The sequence below is a fragment of the Cinclus cinclus genome, chromosome 4, assembly GCF_963662255.1.
Source record: "Cinclus cinclus chromosome 4, bCinCin1.1, whole genome shotgun sequence".
In the NCBI taxonomy this organism is placed as follows: Eukaryota; Metazoa; Chordata; class Aves; order Passeriformes; family Cinclidae; genus Cinclus; species Cinclus cinclus.
The window spans coordinates 65,523,830-65,541,494 of record NC_085049.1 but is presented as its reverse complement, the minus strand read 5'-3'; the positions used below and the strand labels follow the sequence as shown (position 1 = coordinate 65,541,494).

At 48.3% G+C, this 17,665-nt stretch overlaps 2 protein-coding genes across 3 annotated transcripts; one reads left to right on the top strand and one right to left on the bottom strand.

Annotated features, from left to right (window-relative positions):
• Positions 1 to 595: 595 nt before the first annotated feature.
• CEP41 (centrosomal protein 41) lies at positions 596 to 10,404 on the bottom strand. Its single transcript, XM_062491460.1, has 11 exons — positions 10,372 to 10,404; positions 10,055 to 10,118; positions 9,471 to 9,518; positions 5,854 to 5,915; positions 5,095 to 5,171; positions 4,528 to 4,662; positions 3,690 to 3,841; positions 2,800 to 2,867; positions 2,048 to 2,162; positions 1,138 to 1,350; positions 596 to 744 (listed from the first exon to the last, which is right to left on the bottom strand). Exons 1-11 carry the CDS (start codon positions 10,402 to 10,404, stop codon positions 596 to 598), a joined length of 1,116 nt encoding a protein of 371 aa, XP_062347444.1.
• A 276-nt stretch (positions 10,405 to 10,680) lies between these two features.
• On the top strand, positions 10,681 to 17,643 carry MEST (mesoderm specific transcript). Of its 2 annotated transcripts, XM_062492389.1 has the most exons (12): positions 10,681 to 10,719; positions 11,811 to 11,965; positions 12,392 to 12,471; positions 12,907 to 12,984; positions 13,385 to 13,521; positions 13,769 to 13,827; positions 14,430 to 14,470; positions 14,630 to 14,700; positions 15,398 to 15,499; positions 16,080 to 16,156; positions 16,570 to 16,633; positions 17,017 to 17,643. In XM_062492389.1, the coding sequence occupies exons 2-12, from the start codon at positions 11,812 to 11,814 to the stop codon at positions 17,132 to 17,134; spliced, it is 981 nt and encodes a 326-aa protein (XP_062348373.1). In that variant the 5' UTR covers positions 10,681 to 10,719; position 11,811; the 3' UTR covers positions 17,135 to 17,643. The 2 variants fall into 2 exon arrangements, with proteins under 2 accessions (XP_062348373.1, XP_062348375.1); XM_062492391.1 differs by lacking the exon at positions 10,681 to 10,719 and having other exon boundaries at positions 11,812 to 11,920; positions 12,389 to 12,471.
• The last annotated feature ends 22 nt before the right edge of the window (positions 17,644 to 17,665 follow it).

Here is a 17,665-nt window from a genome sequence, read left to right as displayed (position 1 = left end):
GGCAAAGGAGTCACTGGGAAAAAAAAATCCAGTTATTCTCCTCCAGTTCACCTTGAAAATGACACAACTATTCACAAGTGTCCACGAACAAGCATGACTGTCACAGCACCAACTGGGCAATAAAAAACATCTTCTTTACAAAGACTTCTGTTCATTACCATAATTTATTAAAAAAAAGAAAAAAAAAGAAAAAAACCTCTTCCAGGATCTTTTCTCACTTTTGGTAAGGTGCTGAATGTCTTTATCTCAGCTAAAACCACCAAAGTTTGTGCTCACGGATGATCTGTGGCCTGTTCGCTCTCACAGCTCCAGGCACAGCCTGGGAATGTTACAGACACAAATTCCTTCAGCTCGACTAAAAACTTTGTGGAACATTTCCTACTGGTCCCAGTTTTCTCCCTCCCCTACAAAACCAGTTCTGTCACCTCTGTCCTGCCCTGCACCTCAAGTGATGCCATCTCTGCTTGTAGGAAACATCATTGCAGCTGCCCAGCCTTACCCGAACTGCCAACTCTCACCATGGCTGCTTTTCCCTGCCGATTCCTAAAACCACAAATGGGCTGCAGTGCCCAGCATCCCCAAAACCTGGAATCTTTTATTTCCAGGGCCTGTTCTGGATGCTGGTCCTGCTGTGGGAGCGGCTGCTCAGGGATCCCACGGTGCCAGCAGTGCTGGGGAGGCTGGGGTTGCTCCTCACGGATGAGAACTTGGAATCGTGGCCCGAACTACCCCGGGTAAGGCGGCCTGTGAGAAAAAACAACCCCAAATCAGAAACTTGCTGTCCACAAGATGTGGCTGCCCCATCCCTGGATATGTCCAATGCCAGGTTGGATGGGCTTGGAGCAACCTGGGATAGGGGAAGGAGGTTTAAGATCCCTTGGAAGTTTAAGGTCCCTTCCCACCCAACCATTCCATGATTCCACAATGAGGTTGAAACACACTCTGGAAATGCCTTAGAATTTTAGCTTTTATATTTTTCAAATCCTGTGCTGCATTAGTGCATGACTCTAAACTCCATAGAATGCGCTAGCTTCATCTGCCTTTAATATACTTGAATGAAATACATCCCCATTTATTCTTTTAACTTTGTCTGGCCTGTTTGTAGTCAAGCCCGAGAAGGCATCACTGGACTCTTACTGGCAGTGTCTGAAGGAATCTGCTCCTCAGCCAGGTAATGCCTTAACTTCTGCAGATCATCAGCAGAAAACCTCCATTTGTTCTCTGCACGTGTGGCTGGCACCCTGGGAGTTCTCCTGCGGGCAGTTCCCGTGGGAGCTGCCACCTGGCAGGATGCGGGGAGCGTGCCGGTGATCAGCCCCTCTGGGATCTTCTGGGCAAGGACCTTGAGGCCTGCAGGGACACAGAGCATCTGTCAACCCAGCTGGATGGGTCAGGAGGGCCAGCCAGGAGGGACTGATGGAGCTGGGTTGATGGACCAACCAAAGTTTGGATAGAGAAATGTGGGCAGTGGGAAGAGGGGGGAACTCTGCCCCTGTGTCCTGCTCAGGTGAGATCCCACATGGAATCCAACTCTAGGGACAACAGCAGGAGAACCTGGAGCTGCGAGAGAGGGCCCAGAGGAGACCCTGGAGCTGCTCCCAGAATTAGGAAAGTTCCCCTGGAGAAGGTTCCAGGGAGAGCTTCCAGAACATTCCAGGGCCCCTAAAGAGGCTCCAGGAGAGCTGCAGAGGGACTAGGGACAAGGCCTGGAGGGACAGGACACAGGGAATGGCTTCAGATGGGAAAAGGGGAGATTTGGGAATTGGGAATTCCTGGCTGGGCTGGAATTGCCAGAGCAGCTGTGGCTGCCCTTGGATCCCTGGCAGTGCCCAAGGCCAGGCTGGACACTGGGGCTTGGAGCAGCCTGGGACAGTGGGAGGTTTCCCTGCCCATAGGGTTGGATGTGGATGATTGTTCAGTTTCCTTCCAACCCAAACCATTCAGGGATTCCACAACCCAGATCTCTCCCATCTCCAGCTCCCACGAGCTGTTCCCCACTCTCCTTTTCCCCAGGAGGGTCCTGGGGAGCTCTCCCAGCCCCACCTACCCCCAGACAACATGAAGAGGTTCTCAAAGCCCCTCTCACACATGGTGGTGGCCGCCTGGCTCGCCAAGCGCTCGTCGTTGTCGTACACGATGATGATTTTTCCATGGGCATTTTTCTGCCATGGGAACTGTTAAGGCATCACTGCTGAACTTAAGAAGATATTGAAACATTTAGGGGGGAAAAAAAAAAGAGAGAAAACTGGAGAGGGACTGGGGAGGGAAAGACTCCATTCTTGGCTTGCAAGCATCTAGCAGGAATGTTCTCCCTGTAGAATTCTCAATGGCTGGGGCTTGCCAGACACAGCTTCATTCCCACTGGATCCAGCATTGCTTGACGACTGGGAATGGCAACAGCCCCCTCGTTTACAACCTCCCCTCAGAATCAACAGCCTGGGAATGATCAACCTAATCCCATTTAATAATCCTCTGTCTGACCCCAATCTCATCAAGGTGCTGATAGGAAGCCAAAGGATTTGATGGATGCATCCCAGGGGTAGCAGGAGAGCAGTGCCCAAGCCTGGCTTGGCTTTGCAGCAGCCAAAATCCTGGGAAATGCCAAATCTAGGCAGCTCCCACTGGAGTCAGGAGAAACTCTGAGGAAGCAGAATCAAGCATCTGAAGAAGGCAGTGGAGCTGGAACTCCAGCTCCTGTCCCACCTCTTTTGAGATCCCTAATTTTGCTTGGGTAAGCTCAAACTTATTTTGGGAGCCCCCCACCAACATCCCCCCCCCATGTTTCCATGTAAAGGATACATATTCCAGAATATTATTTGTATATGGATTCATGGTTCTGGACAACGTTGCAATGGGGTAGGAATAAGCTGTAGAAGGGAAAAAAAAAAAAAAAAGGGGAAAAATCATCCAGAGGCTGAACACCCAACAGCCTGGAACCCACTGAGTATGGGATTAACATCAGCTCAGGGCCCTCATCCCTTCCGAGGAAGGAGGGATGTGCTGGATGAGCACTGAAAACACCCAGTGATGTTCCAGCTGGGGGACAAAATGCATCTGGAATGTGGTCCAGAGCTGAAATCCATGTCCAGGTACCTGTGGAGTTGTGTCCCTGCCTGTTGGAACCCTGGAAACTGAGGATTTGAGACTTTCTGTGCTGACAGGCACTGACCCCCAGGAGAACACTGCTTTTGACCTGAGGACTTGGAGAAGGCTTCCAAAATGGAATGACAGAACTGGGATCATGGGTGTGTAGTTTGAACAGAAGTGTGCAACAGCACAGGGTGGAAAACTTAGAATTTAAGGTTTTAAACTACAGCAATATATACAAAGCAAGATGGAGGCTTCTTTCTTCTTCACCTTCTTCTTCATGGGTCTAGGTGATAGAAAAATCTGCATTGTCAACCACAGGTGGTTGGTTATTGGGTTAAAAGTAAAAATAATTTAGATGTCACTTCTTAATTGGGCAATTTGCCCTGAAAAGGCCTTGTAGAGAGAGAGAGACACATCTCCATTTTTTATTTTGTTAGCTTGAAGTACTGTAGCACTCACCATAACAGATAAGAATAAATATCTGAGTCTGAACTACAAATACCATCTCGAGCATTTAATCCCAACCCTGGCAAAAAAGGCAAATAAAAAAAAAAAACAACAAAACAAACAAATACAAATAAAATGCAGTAGTTGCTCACCTCCCACAATGTGGCACTGCTCGTAGGCGTCGCGGTCCCGCACGTCCAGCAGCAGGAACGGGCAGTCAGGATAAGGCCTCTCCTTGGCCTGGGTGTCCTCTTTCTTTGGAGAATCCTTCTCAATGTCCAGTTCCCCAACCCCACTGATCACACTGCAAAGGGAAAAGGAGGTTAAGGAATGCTTTTGTGTCTCTCCACCAGCTCCAAGACGGGGGAACAGCTGGAATAAAGCTAGGATCCCTTCGTGTGGTGGGTTTGGAATTCTTCTCAGTCCCAGATGGTTTGGGTGGGAAGGGACCTAAAGGATCTCATTCCACCCCCTGCCATGTGGAGGGACACCTCCCACTATCCCAGGCTGCTCCAAGCCCTATCCAACCCTGGACACTTCCAGGGGCAGCCCCGGCTTCTCTGGGAATTCTATTCCAGCCCCTCCCACGCAGGAATTCCTTCCCAATATCCCTGTGTCACTTTGAGGCCATTCCCTGTGTCCTGTCCCTCCGTATCCACACAAAAACATCACCAACAGGAATGCATATAACTGAGCTGACCAGAGCACTGCGTCATCCCCAAAATTCTGGAATGTAAGGGCCTGGATGGAATCCCACACACACATTTCCTTGGCAGACTGTCATCAGGTGACAACAGTTGGGCTGCTGCCTCCACCCGAACCCATTCCCACAGGAAATCCTGCCAATCCCCTCCCTCTCACCTACAAACCCTGGCTTTAATGAGAAATACAGGACAAAACCACTTAGCAGCAATTTTAAATTCAGCAGTTGGACTCAAATAATCATTTGCTAAGGTAAGAGAGGAAGAAAATGATGTTCCTGTGAGGCACCTCTGCAGCGTGGAGCGATGGGATTCCCCAGCTCCTGAGTTGTTCAGGAACAGGACAGGGCTGGGTGTCCCCTCAGGGCTCCCTTTGCCATTTGTCCCTGCTGCATCGTCACCTGCAGCATCAGCACCTGGGGAGAAAACAGGGCACCAGGAGCTAAGGAGCTGCAGGAGGTAAACAAGCAGGTTTTAAGGGCACTTTCTATTCCTGGAAAGAAAAGTGTGACAGCTTTATCTTCATCCTCTTAACCAGGACAATTTACCCAGAGCCTCTCCTATTTAAAATAATAAAGAGCCAACAGATTTTTTTAGGGCTTGACATCTCATTTGAAGAAGTCAATAAAACAGAATTTTTGATGTGGATTATGTTATTACAACAAATCTGCCAGCACGAGACTTTTCCTACTGGAAAACTCTCCTTTTTTCAGGAGTGTTTCTATTCCCAGCCTGGAATTGCTGCAGGCCACAGGTGAAATTTTGTCTTTCCTGATAGTATTTTCCCATAATACACATCCCCAGCTCTGCCACTTGACCCCCACCCTCCTTGGCAGTGACCCCCGGCTCCTCCCTTGTGTCACCTGGCAGCTTGTGCAGCTCCTCGTCTGTCACTTCTACTGTTTCAGTGGACAGAGAGGCAACCTGGAGAACCTGCAGGGCACAAAACCACAGAGACACTGATCCCCACATCCACAGCAGGGATCAGCTCAGGGAAAACAATCCAGGGGGAAAAAAAAAAACCAAATCTGCACAATCCAACATCTCCAAGTTCAACCTTCTCTTTCCTTCTCTCCTGAGAAGACAATTTGGGTTTGTTTTTTTTTTTTTTTTTTTCCTAGCTTGAAGAAGTTTTTTTGAACCAGCACCCTCCAGCTCTTTGTTTCCTGATCGATTTTTTCACTTTTTAAAATATTATGATTTACTGCTTTTAAATAAAATAATGCATAGAAAGCCTCAAAATCCCAACTGCCCACCTTCTGCAGTTAAACTTGAGGTCAGGGAGGGCTTCAGGCTGTGACTACTTGACACAAAATTCAGATTCAGTGCTGTTTTACACAGCCTTTTTCTCTTGCAAGATGCCAGAAGACCCTTTTAAGTTAATGGACAAATAAAATAAAGGATAAATTTCAAAGATGGAGTCACCACAAACTTTAATTTGTAATTAAAGGCATTTGGCTACTGTGGAAATGAATGATTTGCTTGTATTAAAGGCAGGAAGAAGCCAAGACAGAATAATTACAACTAAAGCTAAATAGTTAGAGAGGAATTTTTATTCTAAGGAAAAATGCTGCCTCTAGAAGATTTTGGAGGCCATTGAGGGATCCGTACATACCAATTGAGCAAAAGTTGTCACCTTCAGCCTTTTAAACAGCTCATCCTTTTTATACCTGTAATCTTCAAAAACAAAACAGAGCACAAGATAAATTCTCAGTTCATTCCCAGTTTTTTTAGACACTAGGTCATGGCATAAACACAGCTTTTCTCTGAGACTCCTTCTGCAGGCAGGCAGGAATTCAGTTTTGTGCTGAAGGATGAGAGCAGCAAACTTGGACACTTTGTGAAATGCCACTTATAAAGAGAGGGTTTAATTAACACCAGTGTAGTGGTTTTGGTTTACTAATTTGAAATTTTTCTGCTGTGAGACAGGATTAGGAGGAAGGCAAAATAGGCTTAACTTTAAATGGTGCAAAGAGAAATTTTATTACTAGAAACTATAAGAAAAAAAATAAACAACTTAGAATAAAACTTCTGACACTAAGGTCAGACAAGAAGAAAAATCAGGTTTAAAAAAAAGAAAAGTAAGAAAGTCGTAAACTGGAATTTCTTTTTCAGGTAAAAATTTTAAGAAACCTTTTCAAACCACCACAACCAGTTATAAAAAGAGGGTTTAATAAACACCAGTTATGAAGAGAGATTCTAATTAATACCACTTATAAAGAGAGATCTTGTCCAGATATGATGAAGTGGAAGAGGCAGACTTAGTTGCTTTTAGACTCAAATATGAATTTATGTTTTCCATGGTGCTGGGGCAGGAAGCAGTTCAGGAATTTTCCCCTTTCCCTGCTGTTCTTTGGAGCCCACTGGAGTCACAGAGCTCCTTAAACCAAAAGAACCATTTACCTTAATTTTTAATTTGTGTAAATTACAGCAGAATCAGAGCATGGGGCATCGTGTCTTTGCAAATACCAAGCTAAACACTCAGGTTTCACCTTAATTTAAAAAATCCAAGATTTTATGCTTTATCTCACAATTAAATTCCAGTTTCTTCGATACGGACCTCTCAAGAAACAGAGAGCTGACACAAGAAACTGGACTAATTGAGTCTTAATGGGTAATTAACACAAGAAACTGGACTAATTGAATCTTAATCCTGAAGACAGCTTAGGGAGGAAGAAAACTGAGCAGGGCTGTTGGCAAAGATCCAGAGCAGAGATTCCCAGAGCCAAGAGATGGGAGCCTGATCCCATCGAGATCCTGGAGATGCAGAGGAAGGGATAAACCTCCTGGAATGAAACAAAAGGTGTGAGGAGGAGGGAAGAGAAGCCAGGATGGGTATCAGTGGGAACATCTTGCTATGGAATAACCTCTCCTGGGAAGCAATGGCAGCTTTGTCCTTTGGGAAATGCAGGGCTGGGAAGGAGCTGGTTCCTCTCCAGCTGCTCAGCTCCTAGGGATAACAATGGAGCACGGGATCTTTGGCAAATCCACTCAGTTCAACGATTCTAAATCCTCTAAAACCATCTGCTGAATGCTCCATTAGCTTAGGGGAGATGAGGGAGAAGGGCTCCCATGCACATTCCTGCAACCACCACACAAAAAAAACTTCCCCGTGGGATTTGCTTATGGAAATTCTCAAGCTGAGCTGTGTTTAGAGAGCCACAGGAATGCTGGAGGCTGAGATCTCTTCCCAAAACATTCAGAGTTCCCAAATTCAACATCCTACCCTCAATCATTTTCATTAGGCTGGAAAACAAGCACCTCACAAATCATCCTAGGGAAAAAAGAAGCCCTTCCAAAATATCCTCTGCACATCCAAACCACGGGGCTGAAAGCACAGGAGGTGCAGAAGCTGGATTGGAGGATGAGGAGGGGCAGAAACTGAATTTCAAGATGTCAATTAACTGGGAAATGAGCCTCGTGGTTCTTGAAAAACCACCTGTTTTCAAGCTGAGGTTGTTAAATCCTCCTTTAACTCAAAAAGAACAAAAAAAAAAAAACCCAGCAACAATTATCACCTGCAATTATTTCCCTTTTCATCTGCTCAAGGCTTAAAATCGCTCAGCCAAGGCCAAAAAAGAGCCTCTCTGTCATGGCAAATAAACTTCATTTAGAAGGAGAAATAAAAGCAGCAAAGCTTGGGAAGTGCTGGATGGATAAAGTCACCAGCGAAGCAGAACCGCTGTCGAAGAACACAGCTCCTGGATGGCTCCTGTCCACCTCAAATAAGGACTTCTCATCCCAAAAAAGCCTCTTTGCCCTGGACCTTGCCTTTGCCACCCAAAATGCCTTCCCAGAGAGCTCAGGAATGCTGCTTCCAGCTGCAAAATCAACCCCACGTACCCGGTCCAGTCCTGGTGGATCCGTTGGAGTTTTCTGACATGGTTTTGCCTGGAATGATTCTGTTTTCCAAGGGTGGGCTCCTGAGGGCTTTGGAGAGGAGGGAAACACCAGCAGAGAGAAGGAAGGAAGAGACCTCCTGTTTGTCCTCAAGTCAATCCTCCAAAGGATGGATCGTGGTGGGGGCAGCTCTTTAATTTTTGATGGCGTGGATTTAAATCTCTCAGGTTACATAAGGGACAGAGAGGTGCCTGTGCAGGAGATTTAAATCTGCATCCAAAGGGTGTCATCTATCCCTGAGAAACCAAGGGGGAGAAGTTCCTCCGCTCCCTGGGAACACAACGTAGCCATTCAGCCTGGAGAGAATGAGAAAGTTCCTCCATCCAAAAAAAAAAAAAAAAATGAGGGGAAGGAATAAAAGAACAGCATGGAACAGATCCGTGGTGAGATTGGAAACCCACCGGAGGCACAAAAAAAAAAAAAAAAAAAAAAAAAAAATCAAGATTTTTCAACAGAAATAAAAAGCAAGGCAGTGTCCAGCACTGATATTTTAGTCAACAGAGCATTTTGGAAAGCTCGAGGTCATTCCTCTTTTCATTTCACCCCCACCAAAGACCTGCAGTGTTTGGGACAAAAAAAAAACAAAAACCCAACCCAAACAACACACCACAAAGGCTTGTTTTGCACAAATAAATTCCTGTGACCTCCCTCAGAGAGTTGGGCTGAGAACTAAACCTGAATGTTTCAAATCCTAATTAATCCTCATTAATGGAGGTTTCAGTTCAATTCAGGGTTTTGGGTTTTTTGTTTTTTTTTTTGCCTCCATAAATCGAGCTTTGAGGTTGAAGAATTTTCCTGGCCTCTTATGTGAGAATAGTCTGGGAATAAAGTCATAAATCATCAGTTGTATTGGTAAAAAATTATTTGAAAAGTCTGTTTTTGGTGAGAAAATAGAGAAATAAAAATAATTTAGGACTTCATTAGCCTGAACTAGCTAAAGTTTTCAAAATACCAGCATTCAGTGGTAGCAAAACCAATGGAAACACATGGAATGAGCTTGGTCTTTTCCTGTCTTGGAGAATTAATAGGAACTTAGATAAAAGATAAATTGATAGGAATTTAAATTATATCAAGATAAAAGAGCTCAAGTTGTGACCTAAAAGCGAAATAAAAGTCTCAGAAATGATCCATTAATCTTCCCAGATGAGTCTAACCTGGATTTCTTAGCTCAGAGAACTGCCAATAAGAAAATCCAATAACAAAACTGCACAAAGAAGGATCTGGAAGATTTCCTGCTTGGATTCTTAAATTAAATCTGTGTAGATTTCCAAGGAAAACCTCCTGCTCTTTGAGTTTTGAACCAACCCATTCTGCTCCTCCCCAGGTACTCACTTCTTTTGATCTCTTCCATTTTTTCCATGTATTTTGACAAACTGTTTCCTGTAACAACAGCAACAAAAAAACCAATTTATTACAATAATTTATTTAAATAAGTCCATAGACAGGAATTCCAAGATCAGTAATTTCTATGGGAACTACCACAACAGAGCCTGACCCAGTTTAAACCTATTTAACCCCCAATCTTTTCTTTAAAATAGAAGAGTAAAAAAAAAAAAAACAAACATGTTTTAAGACATCAAAGACTTCAAACATGTGGTCAGCCACACACAGAACATTTAATCTCTATTTCCAGGGGGTGCATGGTGTTGTGTGAAGATACACATAAATACATTAAAATTATATAAATACACATAAACCTGTATAGCTCGTGCTTGTTTAAATTTCACCTTTGAGGGAAAATTGTAAATAGAAAATTTTTATAAGCTGCAAGCATTTGGTGAGGCAAATCATAAGCACAATAAGGATTCTGCAGTGATGGGGTAAATTAGCTCAGGGTAGAGGTAATTAAGACATTAATTATACTTTCTGCCATCCTACACCCATTTTGGGCGGTTTTACTCCACAGTTTCACTTACCAGTATCCAGACGAGTTTTTATATGTTGATACTTGGGATTCGAGGGGATGCGCCGGGTTAGAAGCTGTTTCAAAATGGAAAAGATGAGAAGTCAAAATTTTAAAAACAATATTTAAAAAAGCACAGAAAAAGGGACAGAAAAACGAGAGAGAAATTCCTGAATCCCTATCTCGGTATTAAACCCCGGTGATTTAAAGCCTCAAAAGGAGAATTTCTCCCGTTTTCTGTCCACGCGGAGCTCTCCCGGCTCCGGGGGTTGCACGAACCATCCCCTCGCTGCCCGCTAGTTGTTGAGAAGGGAAGGCCCCTCACGGCACCTGAGGGTCGCCGAATCCTCCCCGAGCCGACATCGCCCCTCACGGCGCTGGCCCGCTCCGCCCGTCCCTCCCTCCCTCACGCCCGGCCGCGCTCCCGCCTCCCGCCCACCCCGCAACTACGCGCGCCGCCATTGGCCGCCCGCCGCGCCCGCGGCCAATCAGAGGCGGCGCAGCGGGGAGCGCGCGCGTCGCCCGGCAACGGGAGGGACGCGGCGGGAGGGAAGCGGCGGAGAAGAGGAAAGGAGGGGAGGCGCGCATGCGCGGAGCGGAGACCACGCCCCCGCCGCGGCCCCGCCCCGCCGGGAGAGCGCGATGGCGGCGCGCGCCCGCGGCAGCACCTGAGCGCAGGTGAGAGCGGCGCGCGGGCGCGCGGCCGCGCCCCGCCCCCCGCCCCGCCGGGCGCGCGCACGGAGGTTCAGCCCCTCCCGTCCCGCGCTCGGGGAGGGGGCGTGGCCGGAGGGGACCCCGGGATTGTGTGGGGGCGGGGCTTAAAGGGGTGAGGCAGTGGGCGGGACTTTGGTGGGTGTGTGCTCTCCGGTGGGTGTGTCCTCTCCGGTGGGTGTGTCCCCTCCCTTTGACTTCCATGGCTCCCTGACTTGCATGGCTGGGCCACGACCTCCCAGACCCCAATAAGCTCCTGACCCCCACCCCCCAGTGACCCCGCAGCCCCCTCAGGTGTCTCAATTGGCCCATGGCCCCACTGAACCCCCCTAATGACCCCATAACCTCCCCAGTGACCCCGCAGCCCCCTCAGGTGTCTCAATTGGCCCATGGCCCCACTGAACCCCCCTAATGACCCCATAACCTCCCCAGTGACCCCGCAGCCCCCTCAGGTGTCTCAATTAGCCCAGGGCCCCACTGAACCCCCGTAATGACCCCATAACCTCCCCAGTGACCCCACAGCCCCCTCAGGTGTCTCAATTAGCCCAGAGCCCCACTGAACCCCCGTAATGACCACATAACCCTTCAAGTTCCCCCAGTGGCCCCATAGCCCCCCATAGCCTCCCAATGACCCCATGTTCTCCCTCCAACCCCAAATGGGCCCACAGCGCCCCTAAGATCCCAGAGAGGATCCTTATTCACCCTCAAAATCCAAATGGCCCCACAATCCCCCTTAAACCCCAAAGAGGATCCTTGTTCCCCCTCAAACCCCAAATGGCCCCACAATTTCCCCCAGACCCCAAATGACACCGACATTCCCTCTCAAATCCCAAACCTTTGCTGGACCTGCCACCATGGGGACATGCAGGTTATGGGAATAGAGGAGTTTTGGGGACATGGATGTGGATATAGGAATGGGGGAGTTTTTGGGGACATGGATGTGGCTTTAGGAATGGGGGGGGGTTTGGGGACATGGAAAGGGGCTCTGGGATCCTGGGGATCTCTGTGGGAATGCAGGAACTCCGGGGTGACTCCAGTGTCCTGGCTGTGTCCTGCAGGATGAAGGAGTGGTGGCTGCAGGTGGGGCTGCTGGGCGTGCCCCTCCTCGCCATCTACCTGCACATCCCACCCCCCCAGCTTTCCCCAGCACTCCGCTCCTGGAAATCCTCTGGAAGCTTCTTCACCTACAAGGACTTGAACATCTTCTACAGAGGTGACAAAACGGCGGCCATGGGGACATTCTTAAAAATGGTCAAGGTGGTTTTTGCCATCCTGGATCCGACAGGGATGGACTTCACTGGGGAAAATCGGTGCTTGTACCTTGGTGGGAAGGATCCCAAGAGCCTCCATTGGATGCCAACATGGAAATGACACTGGAAACCCTTTTTGCAGCACCACAGAGGCTTTTAATTGGAATAATTTGATTTATTGGAATAATGGAATAATATAATTGGAATTAATTTGGGCTAATTAAATCCCTTGACTGATCACAGTGAGGTTTCCGAAGGGGAACTGCAGTGGGAACCAAACCTGTCCTTGGTTTTAGGGTGGATTCCCAGTGGGATGAGCAGCAATTCCCATCCTAGAAGGGAGGAATTTTGGGAAAAGCTGACTCTGAGGTGTCCCGTTCTCCCCCCAGATTCCAGCGGCGCCGTGGGTAGCTCTGATGTCGTGGTGCTCCTGCACGGCTTCCCAACATCCAGCTACGACTGGAGCAAGGTGAGGGGTTGGAATCTGACAGGAAATCCCAGGATTTTCAGCTCCTGGGGATGAGCAGGCAGCACAGCAGGGCTGGGTCATGCTCCAGAGGAGAATTCCCAATTTCTGCTGGAGGTGCTCCAGGACATCACCTTGTTCCACTTCCAGTGTGAAATCCAAGCTCTTTCCACATCCCACAGTCCAGGAAAACAACAACAACGACAATTCCTTAGGTTGTTTTTTTTTTTTTGTGGGGTATAGTCTGGCTGTTTATTGGGAAATTTTGGCCTTCTGCTGTTTTCTTGGAGCAGGAACGTTCTCCTGGGATGGTGGGGAGGAGCATGTCCATCCATGGCTGCTTGTCACTGCAGATGTTTCCATCCTCTTGTCCCAGTGGATTTCTAATGCATTTTAATGCATCCCACTGCTTTTTTAATGTATTTCTCCTCTTCCCAGATCTGGGAAGGGCTGACCCAGCGCTTTCACAGGGTGATTGCCCTGGATTTCCTCGGATTTGGATTCAGTGACAAGCCTGTGAGTACCCTGGGATGAGGATTTTCATGGTTGCTTTCAGCCCAGTACTCTGGAAATTTGTTTCTTGCTATCGAGGAGACAAATTGCTTTTCCTCCTCCCATTTACCTCTGGAAAAGGGGTAAGTCATTACAACACTGGAAGAGATATAGGGAAGGTTTGTGGTGGAGCTTCAGCTGGGTTTGAGGGATTCCAAAATGTCCCTTGATCTCTTTGGGGCACGGACAATGCTCCCATGGCCTTGTGGACACCACAGGACATCCCAACCTCTGAGTCTGGGCTCACAGGCTGCTCCTTTCCATATTCCCTATTTCCACATTCCTCCCCTGGGGCATTTATTCTGGAATCTGTGGGCTCCTGCTGGGGCAGGCTCTCACTGGGACCCCTCTCCCACTTTTGCAGAGGCCCCATGGCTACTCCATCTTCGAGCAGGCCACCATCGTGGAGGGGCTGCTGCGACACCTCGGGCTCCGGCACCAGAGGATCAACCTCCTGTCCCACGATTATGGGGACACGGTGGCCCAGGAGCTGCTCCACAGGTCCCTGCCACCCCTCCTGCCCTTTGTTGTCTCCACCAAGATGATTTCCAGCAGATAAGTGGAAGGATGTGGTGCAGAATCCCCTTTTCCATGTGCCTGAGGTGTCTCAGGGCACATCCAAGGCTTCCACCTGTCCAGTTCCCAAAGGAAATGGAAATGATCCAACACAATTTGACCTCCTGGTCAGTCATTTCTCGGAGCCTGGAGAGTTTTGGTTGTGTTTCACCTTCTTCTCTGCTGTCCCCAGGTATGAGCACAATAAAACTGGGAGCATCCTGATCAACAGCCTCTGTTTATCCAATGGAGGTAAGGTTTGGGATGGGATCCATGGGGCATAAATCCATGGGATGGGTTGGGATGGGTTCAGATCCATGGGATGGGGACCCATGGAATGGGATCCATGGGATAGGGATCCATGGAATTGGACCCATGGGATGGGGTCCATGGAATGGGGTCCATGGGGTGGGTTGGGATCCATGGGATGGGTTGGGATCCATGGGATGGGGTCCATAGAATGGGGTCCATGGAATGGGGATCCATGGGATGGGTTGGGATACATGGAATGGAATCCATGGGATGGATTGGGGTCCATGGAATGGGATCCATGAGATGGGGAATCCATGGGATGGGGAATCCATGGGATGGTTTGGGATCCATGGGATGTGTTGTGATCCATGGAATGGGGTCCATGGATGGGGATCCATAGGATCCAAATCCATGGGATGGGTTGGCCTTCACATCTCCAGCACCCAATCCCAAGGATTGCAATCAAGGTGCTGTAATTAACCAGGAGCATCAATCCTGGGGCTCCCTGGGCCACTTTCACAGCACCATGAGGGGCGACAAACTGGGAGATGTGGAGCAAAACACTTCCAGCCTTACAGCTCTGTTTTTTGATGTCCTTCCAGGGATTTTTCCTGAAACTCACCACCCCCGCTTCATCCAGAAGGTGAGCTGCTCCCCTCTCTAGTCATATTGAATCCCAAAATCCCAAATCAACACCCCTCAGCAACTCCTCAAGGGGCTGAGCGTGGGAAAAGCCCTCCATGGATTTATCCATGTGTCCCATGCTGACTTGTGCTCTCTCTTTCCTTCCCTTCTTCCCAAGCTCCTCAAGGATGGGGGGTTGCTGTCCCCCATCATCCTGAGGCTGATGAACTTCTTCTTCTTCTCCGGAGGGTGAGTCGGGGCTTGGGGGTGCTGGGCACAATCCCACCAGAACCAAGTGGGAAAGGGGAAATGCAGGAATTAGAAGGAATTCTTGACTGGGAGGGTGGGGAGTCCCTGGAATGGAATTCCCAGAGAAGCTGTAGCTGCCCCTGGATCCCTGGAAGTGTCCAAGGCCAGGCTGGAGCACCCCGGACACTGGGAGGTGTCCTTGCCCATGGCAGGGGGTAGGAGTGAATGATTCTTAAATTCCCTTCCAACCCCAACCATTCCATGACTCCATAAATCAGGGATTTGGCAGGGAGCAGATTCCCTGGCACTGTCCCTAGAGAGGTGGGATTGACCTCTGGACCATTCCCTCTCCACACTGGCTGAGCACGTCAGTTTAATAATAAACCAAACAACTTTTCCCTGGACACTGAAATCTTCCTCTCCCACAACTGTTGGAATTACACATTTCAGAGGCAACAAAAACCCTGTACAATTAGATTTTTTATGTTTTAGCAGTGTTAAAAATCCTTTTTTGCCCCACAAAAAATGCCTTTTGAGGCTATCCAACTTTTCCCAGCTTATCTGGGGGACATCTCAGCACTTGGAGTTTTGCTGTGGAAACTGGAAGTGCTGGAATTTTTCGCCCTAAAGTAGTTTTTGAGTGGTTCCCTGACACAGCTGCTGCTGCTGTGTCTCTCCAAATTCCATTTTTTTCCAGGCTTGGGGCAGTTTTTGGGCCCTACACGCAGCCCTCACAGGCGGAATTCTGGGATATGTGGACGGCAGTGCGGAATAACGACGGGAATCTTGTTATGGACAGGTAGCTCAGCATGAATTCCAGCATGAGCTTAATGTCACACCTGCTCCGAGGTTCCCAGAGCTCAGCCAGGCTCTCCAGAACATCCAGCTGCTTCTTTTGGAGTCTGGGATCAACATTACATCCCAAAAAGGAGCTGTGGGGTGATGTTGGAGTAGGGATTCTCTGGGATGATGCGAGGCAAGGAAATCTGAGATGTGGAACCTGGGAATTTTTTCTTTGGAAGGGCTTGGATTTGGGGGGGTTTGGTAATGACTGGAGCTCAATCTGTGGCAGGTATTTGTCCCAGGAGAGATTTGCCTCTGGATTTGAACCTTGTGGGCCATTCCCAGAAGTCCCAATCCCAAATCTTCTATTTGGGCTTTTTGGGAAGGACACGCTTCTTCCAGTTTGTGGCTTCTAGAAAGGTCTTGGGCTGGTGGTTGGGTTCAGTTCCTTGTCTCCCCTTCCCCCAGTAGGAGAAGAGTCACTAAGCCCAGTTTCCCATGGGACACAGATCCCACCTGGATCTCCTTTTGTCCACATCCCCCAGGAGCAAATTCCAGGTTGGGCAGCATCCACTGTGTAACAACTTTTCCTTCAGTGTTTTGCAGTACATAAACCAGAGAAAGAAGCACAGAGAGCGCTGGGTTGGGGCTTTGATGTCTACCTCGGTCCCATGTGAGTAGGAATCCATTCCTTTCCTGGTTGGGATTTCTGGGAATTGCCCCCCTCCCTTCCAGGCTCTGTCCACTAATCAGCCTCTCGTTATTCTGAGCTCAACTCCCGGTTTTTCAGCAGAGAAAACGTTCCCTGGTTCACAGCTGGTTCTCCAAGTGCTGCTCCAGGGAAGCTGAGGAACTTTTCAAGCTCAAAAAGTTGCATCCAGGGAAAAATTTGGGTTGGAGGCTGAACTTGACCCCAGGGCACACCAGCAAGAGCCCATTCAGAGCTGTTTTGTTCAGTGCTCCACTGGAAGCTTCCCAAGCTTTATGTGAGGAGGGAACGCTCCTGCAGGTCTCCTTGGGGATGGTTTAATTAATGAAACTAGTAATTAATGGATAAAAAAAGCTCTGTCTGGGCTTCCCTTGCAGTGCATCTCATCTATGGGCCCCTGGACCCTGTGAATCCACATCCAGAGTTCCTCCAGCTTTACAAGTAAGACGAAAGTGGGAACGTGCAACTGGGGCTTCATTCCAAGGGATATTTTGCCTGGCTATTCCTTCAATTCCATCCTTACGGAGGCTGTTTTTAATTCCCACTGTCACCTGCACAGCCAGGTGATTCAGTCAGAGCCATTTGGAAATTGGTTCTGCAGTTTAAGCACCAAAATCAGGATTTTCAGTCCATCCCATGATCCGTTTTAAAACCACACAGGGAAGATTTGTGATTTCCTCCTTCAAACTAACCTGAAAGAAATCCAGCACTTGGAAGGGGCTCTGGGCTTTTTAATCCCAAAAAATGGGCAGAATCCTGGCTGTGCAAGAGGGTCGAGTCTGCAGCAATTCCTGTGCTTAAGTCTTGTTCTGTTTTTCCATCAGGAAGGTGCTTCCCATGTCCACAGTGTCCGTGCTGGATGACCACATCAGCCACTATCCCCAGCTGGAGGATCCCACAGGATTTCTGAATGCCTACCTGAACTTCATCAACTCCTTCTGAGCTGCTGCAGCTCAGGTCTCACTCTTTGCTCAGAGTCAGGCTTTGGGGGCAGGAAAAAAAACATTGATTTTTCTCTTCCACATCCAGCACTGTGCTCACACCCTCATCCTGGGCTGCTAAACTGAGTGAAATCCTTGGAGAACTGGAAAAATGAGGGGAAAAGCAGGATGCTGGCAGCTCTTCCAGCCTTGTACTCTCCTTCTTGCCTAGCTTAACTCTATGTAGAGAGGGAGAGGTTTGAATTAACATTGAATCAGAATTTCTTATTTCCTTCATCACCCTGACTTGGGAAGAAACAACCACTCCAGCAGCAGGGAGAGGCAGAAGTTCCCTCACAAAATCCCTCCATCCCCCTCCCTTCCCAGTTTTTCATACGGTTTTTTTCCCAATTTGAACCCAGGAAAAGGCTGCCCAGGGCTTTGGGTATTAGCTGACAAAGCTCAGAGAATTGAATCTGCCTCAAGAGCTGGAGTTTAATGTCTGTACACTGATTTTTCTGTGTGGAAGAAGAGACAGTCACAAAAATATTGC

What these genes read in the sequence shown, in the direction of transcription:
- MEST (XM_062492389.1), top strand. Translation starts at nt 11,812, where the DNA reads ATGAAGGAGTGGTGGCTGCAGGTGGGGCTGCTGGGCGTGCCCCTCCTC. An exon ending in CCAGCTACGACTGGAGCAAG is followed by an intron (nt 12,472 to 12,906) that starts GTGAGGGGTTGG and finishes TCCTCTTCCCAG; the next exon opens with ATCTGGGAAGGGCTGACCCA. An exon ending in TTCTTCTTCTTCTCCGGAGG is followed by an intron (nt 14,701 to 15,397) that starts GTGAGTCGGGGC and finishes ATTTTTTTCCAG; the next exon opens with GCTTGGGGCAGTTTTTGGGC.
- CEP41 (XM_062491460.1), bottom strand. Translation starts at nt 10,404, where the DNA reads ATGTCGGCTCGGGGAGGATTCGGCGACCCTCAG. An exon ending in CATCGCTCCACGCTGCAGAG is followed by an intron (nt 3,842 to 4,527) that starts GTGCCTCACAGG and finishes TTCCCTTTGCAG; the next exon opens with TGTGATCAGTGGGGTTGGGG. An exon ending in CAAATAATATTCTGGAATAT is followed by an intron (nt 2,163 to 2,799) that starts GTATCCTTTACA and finishes TTCCCATGGCAG; the next exon opens with AAAAATGCCCATGGAAAAAT.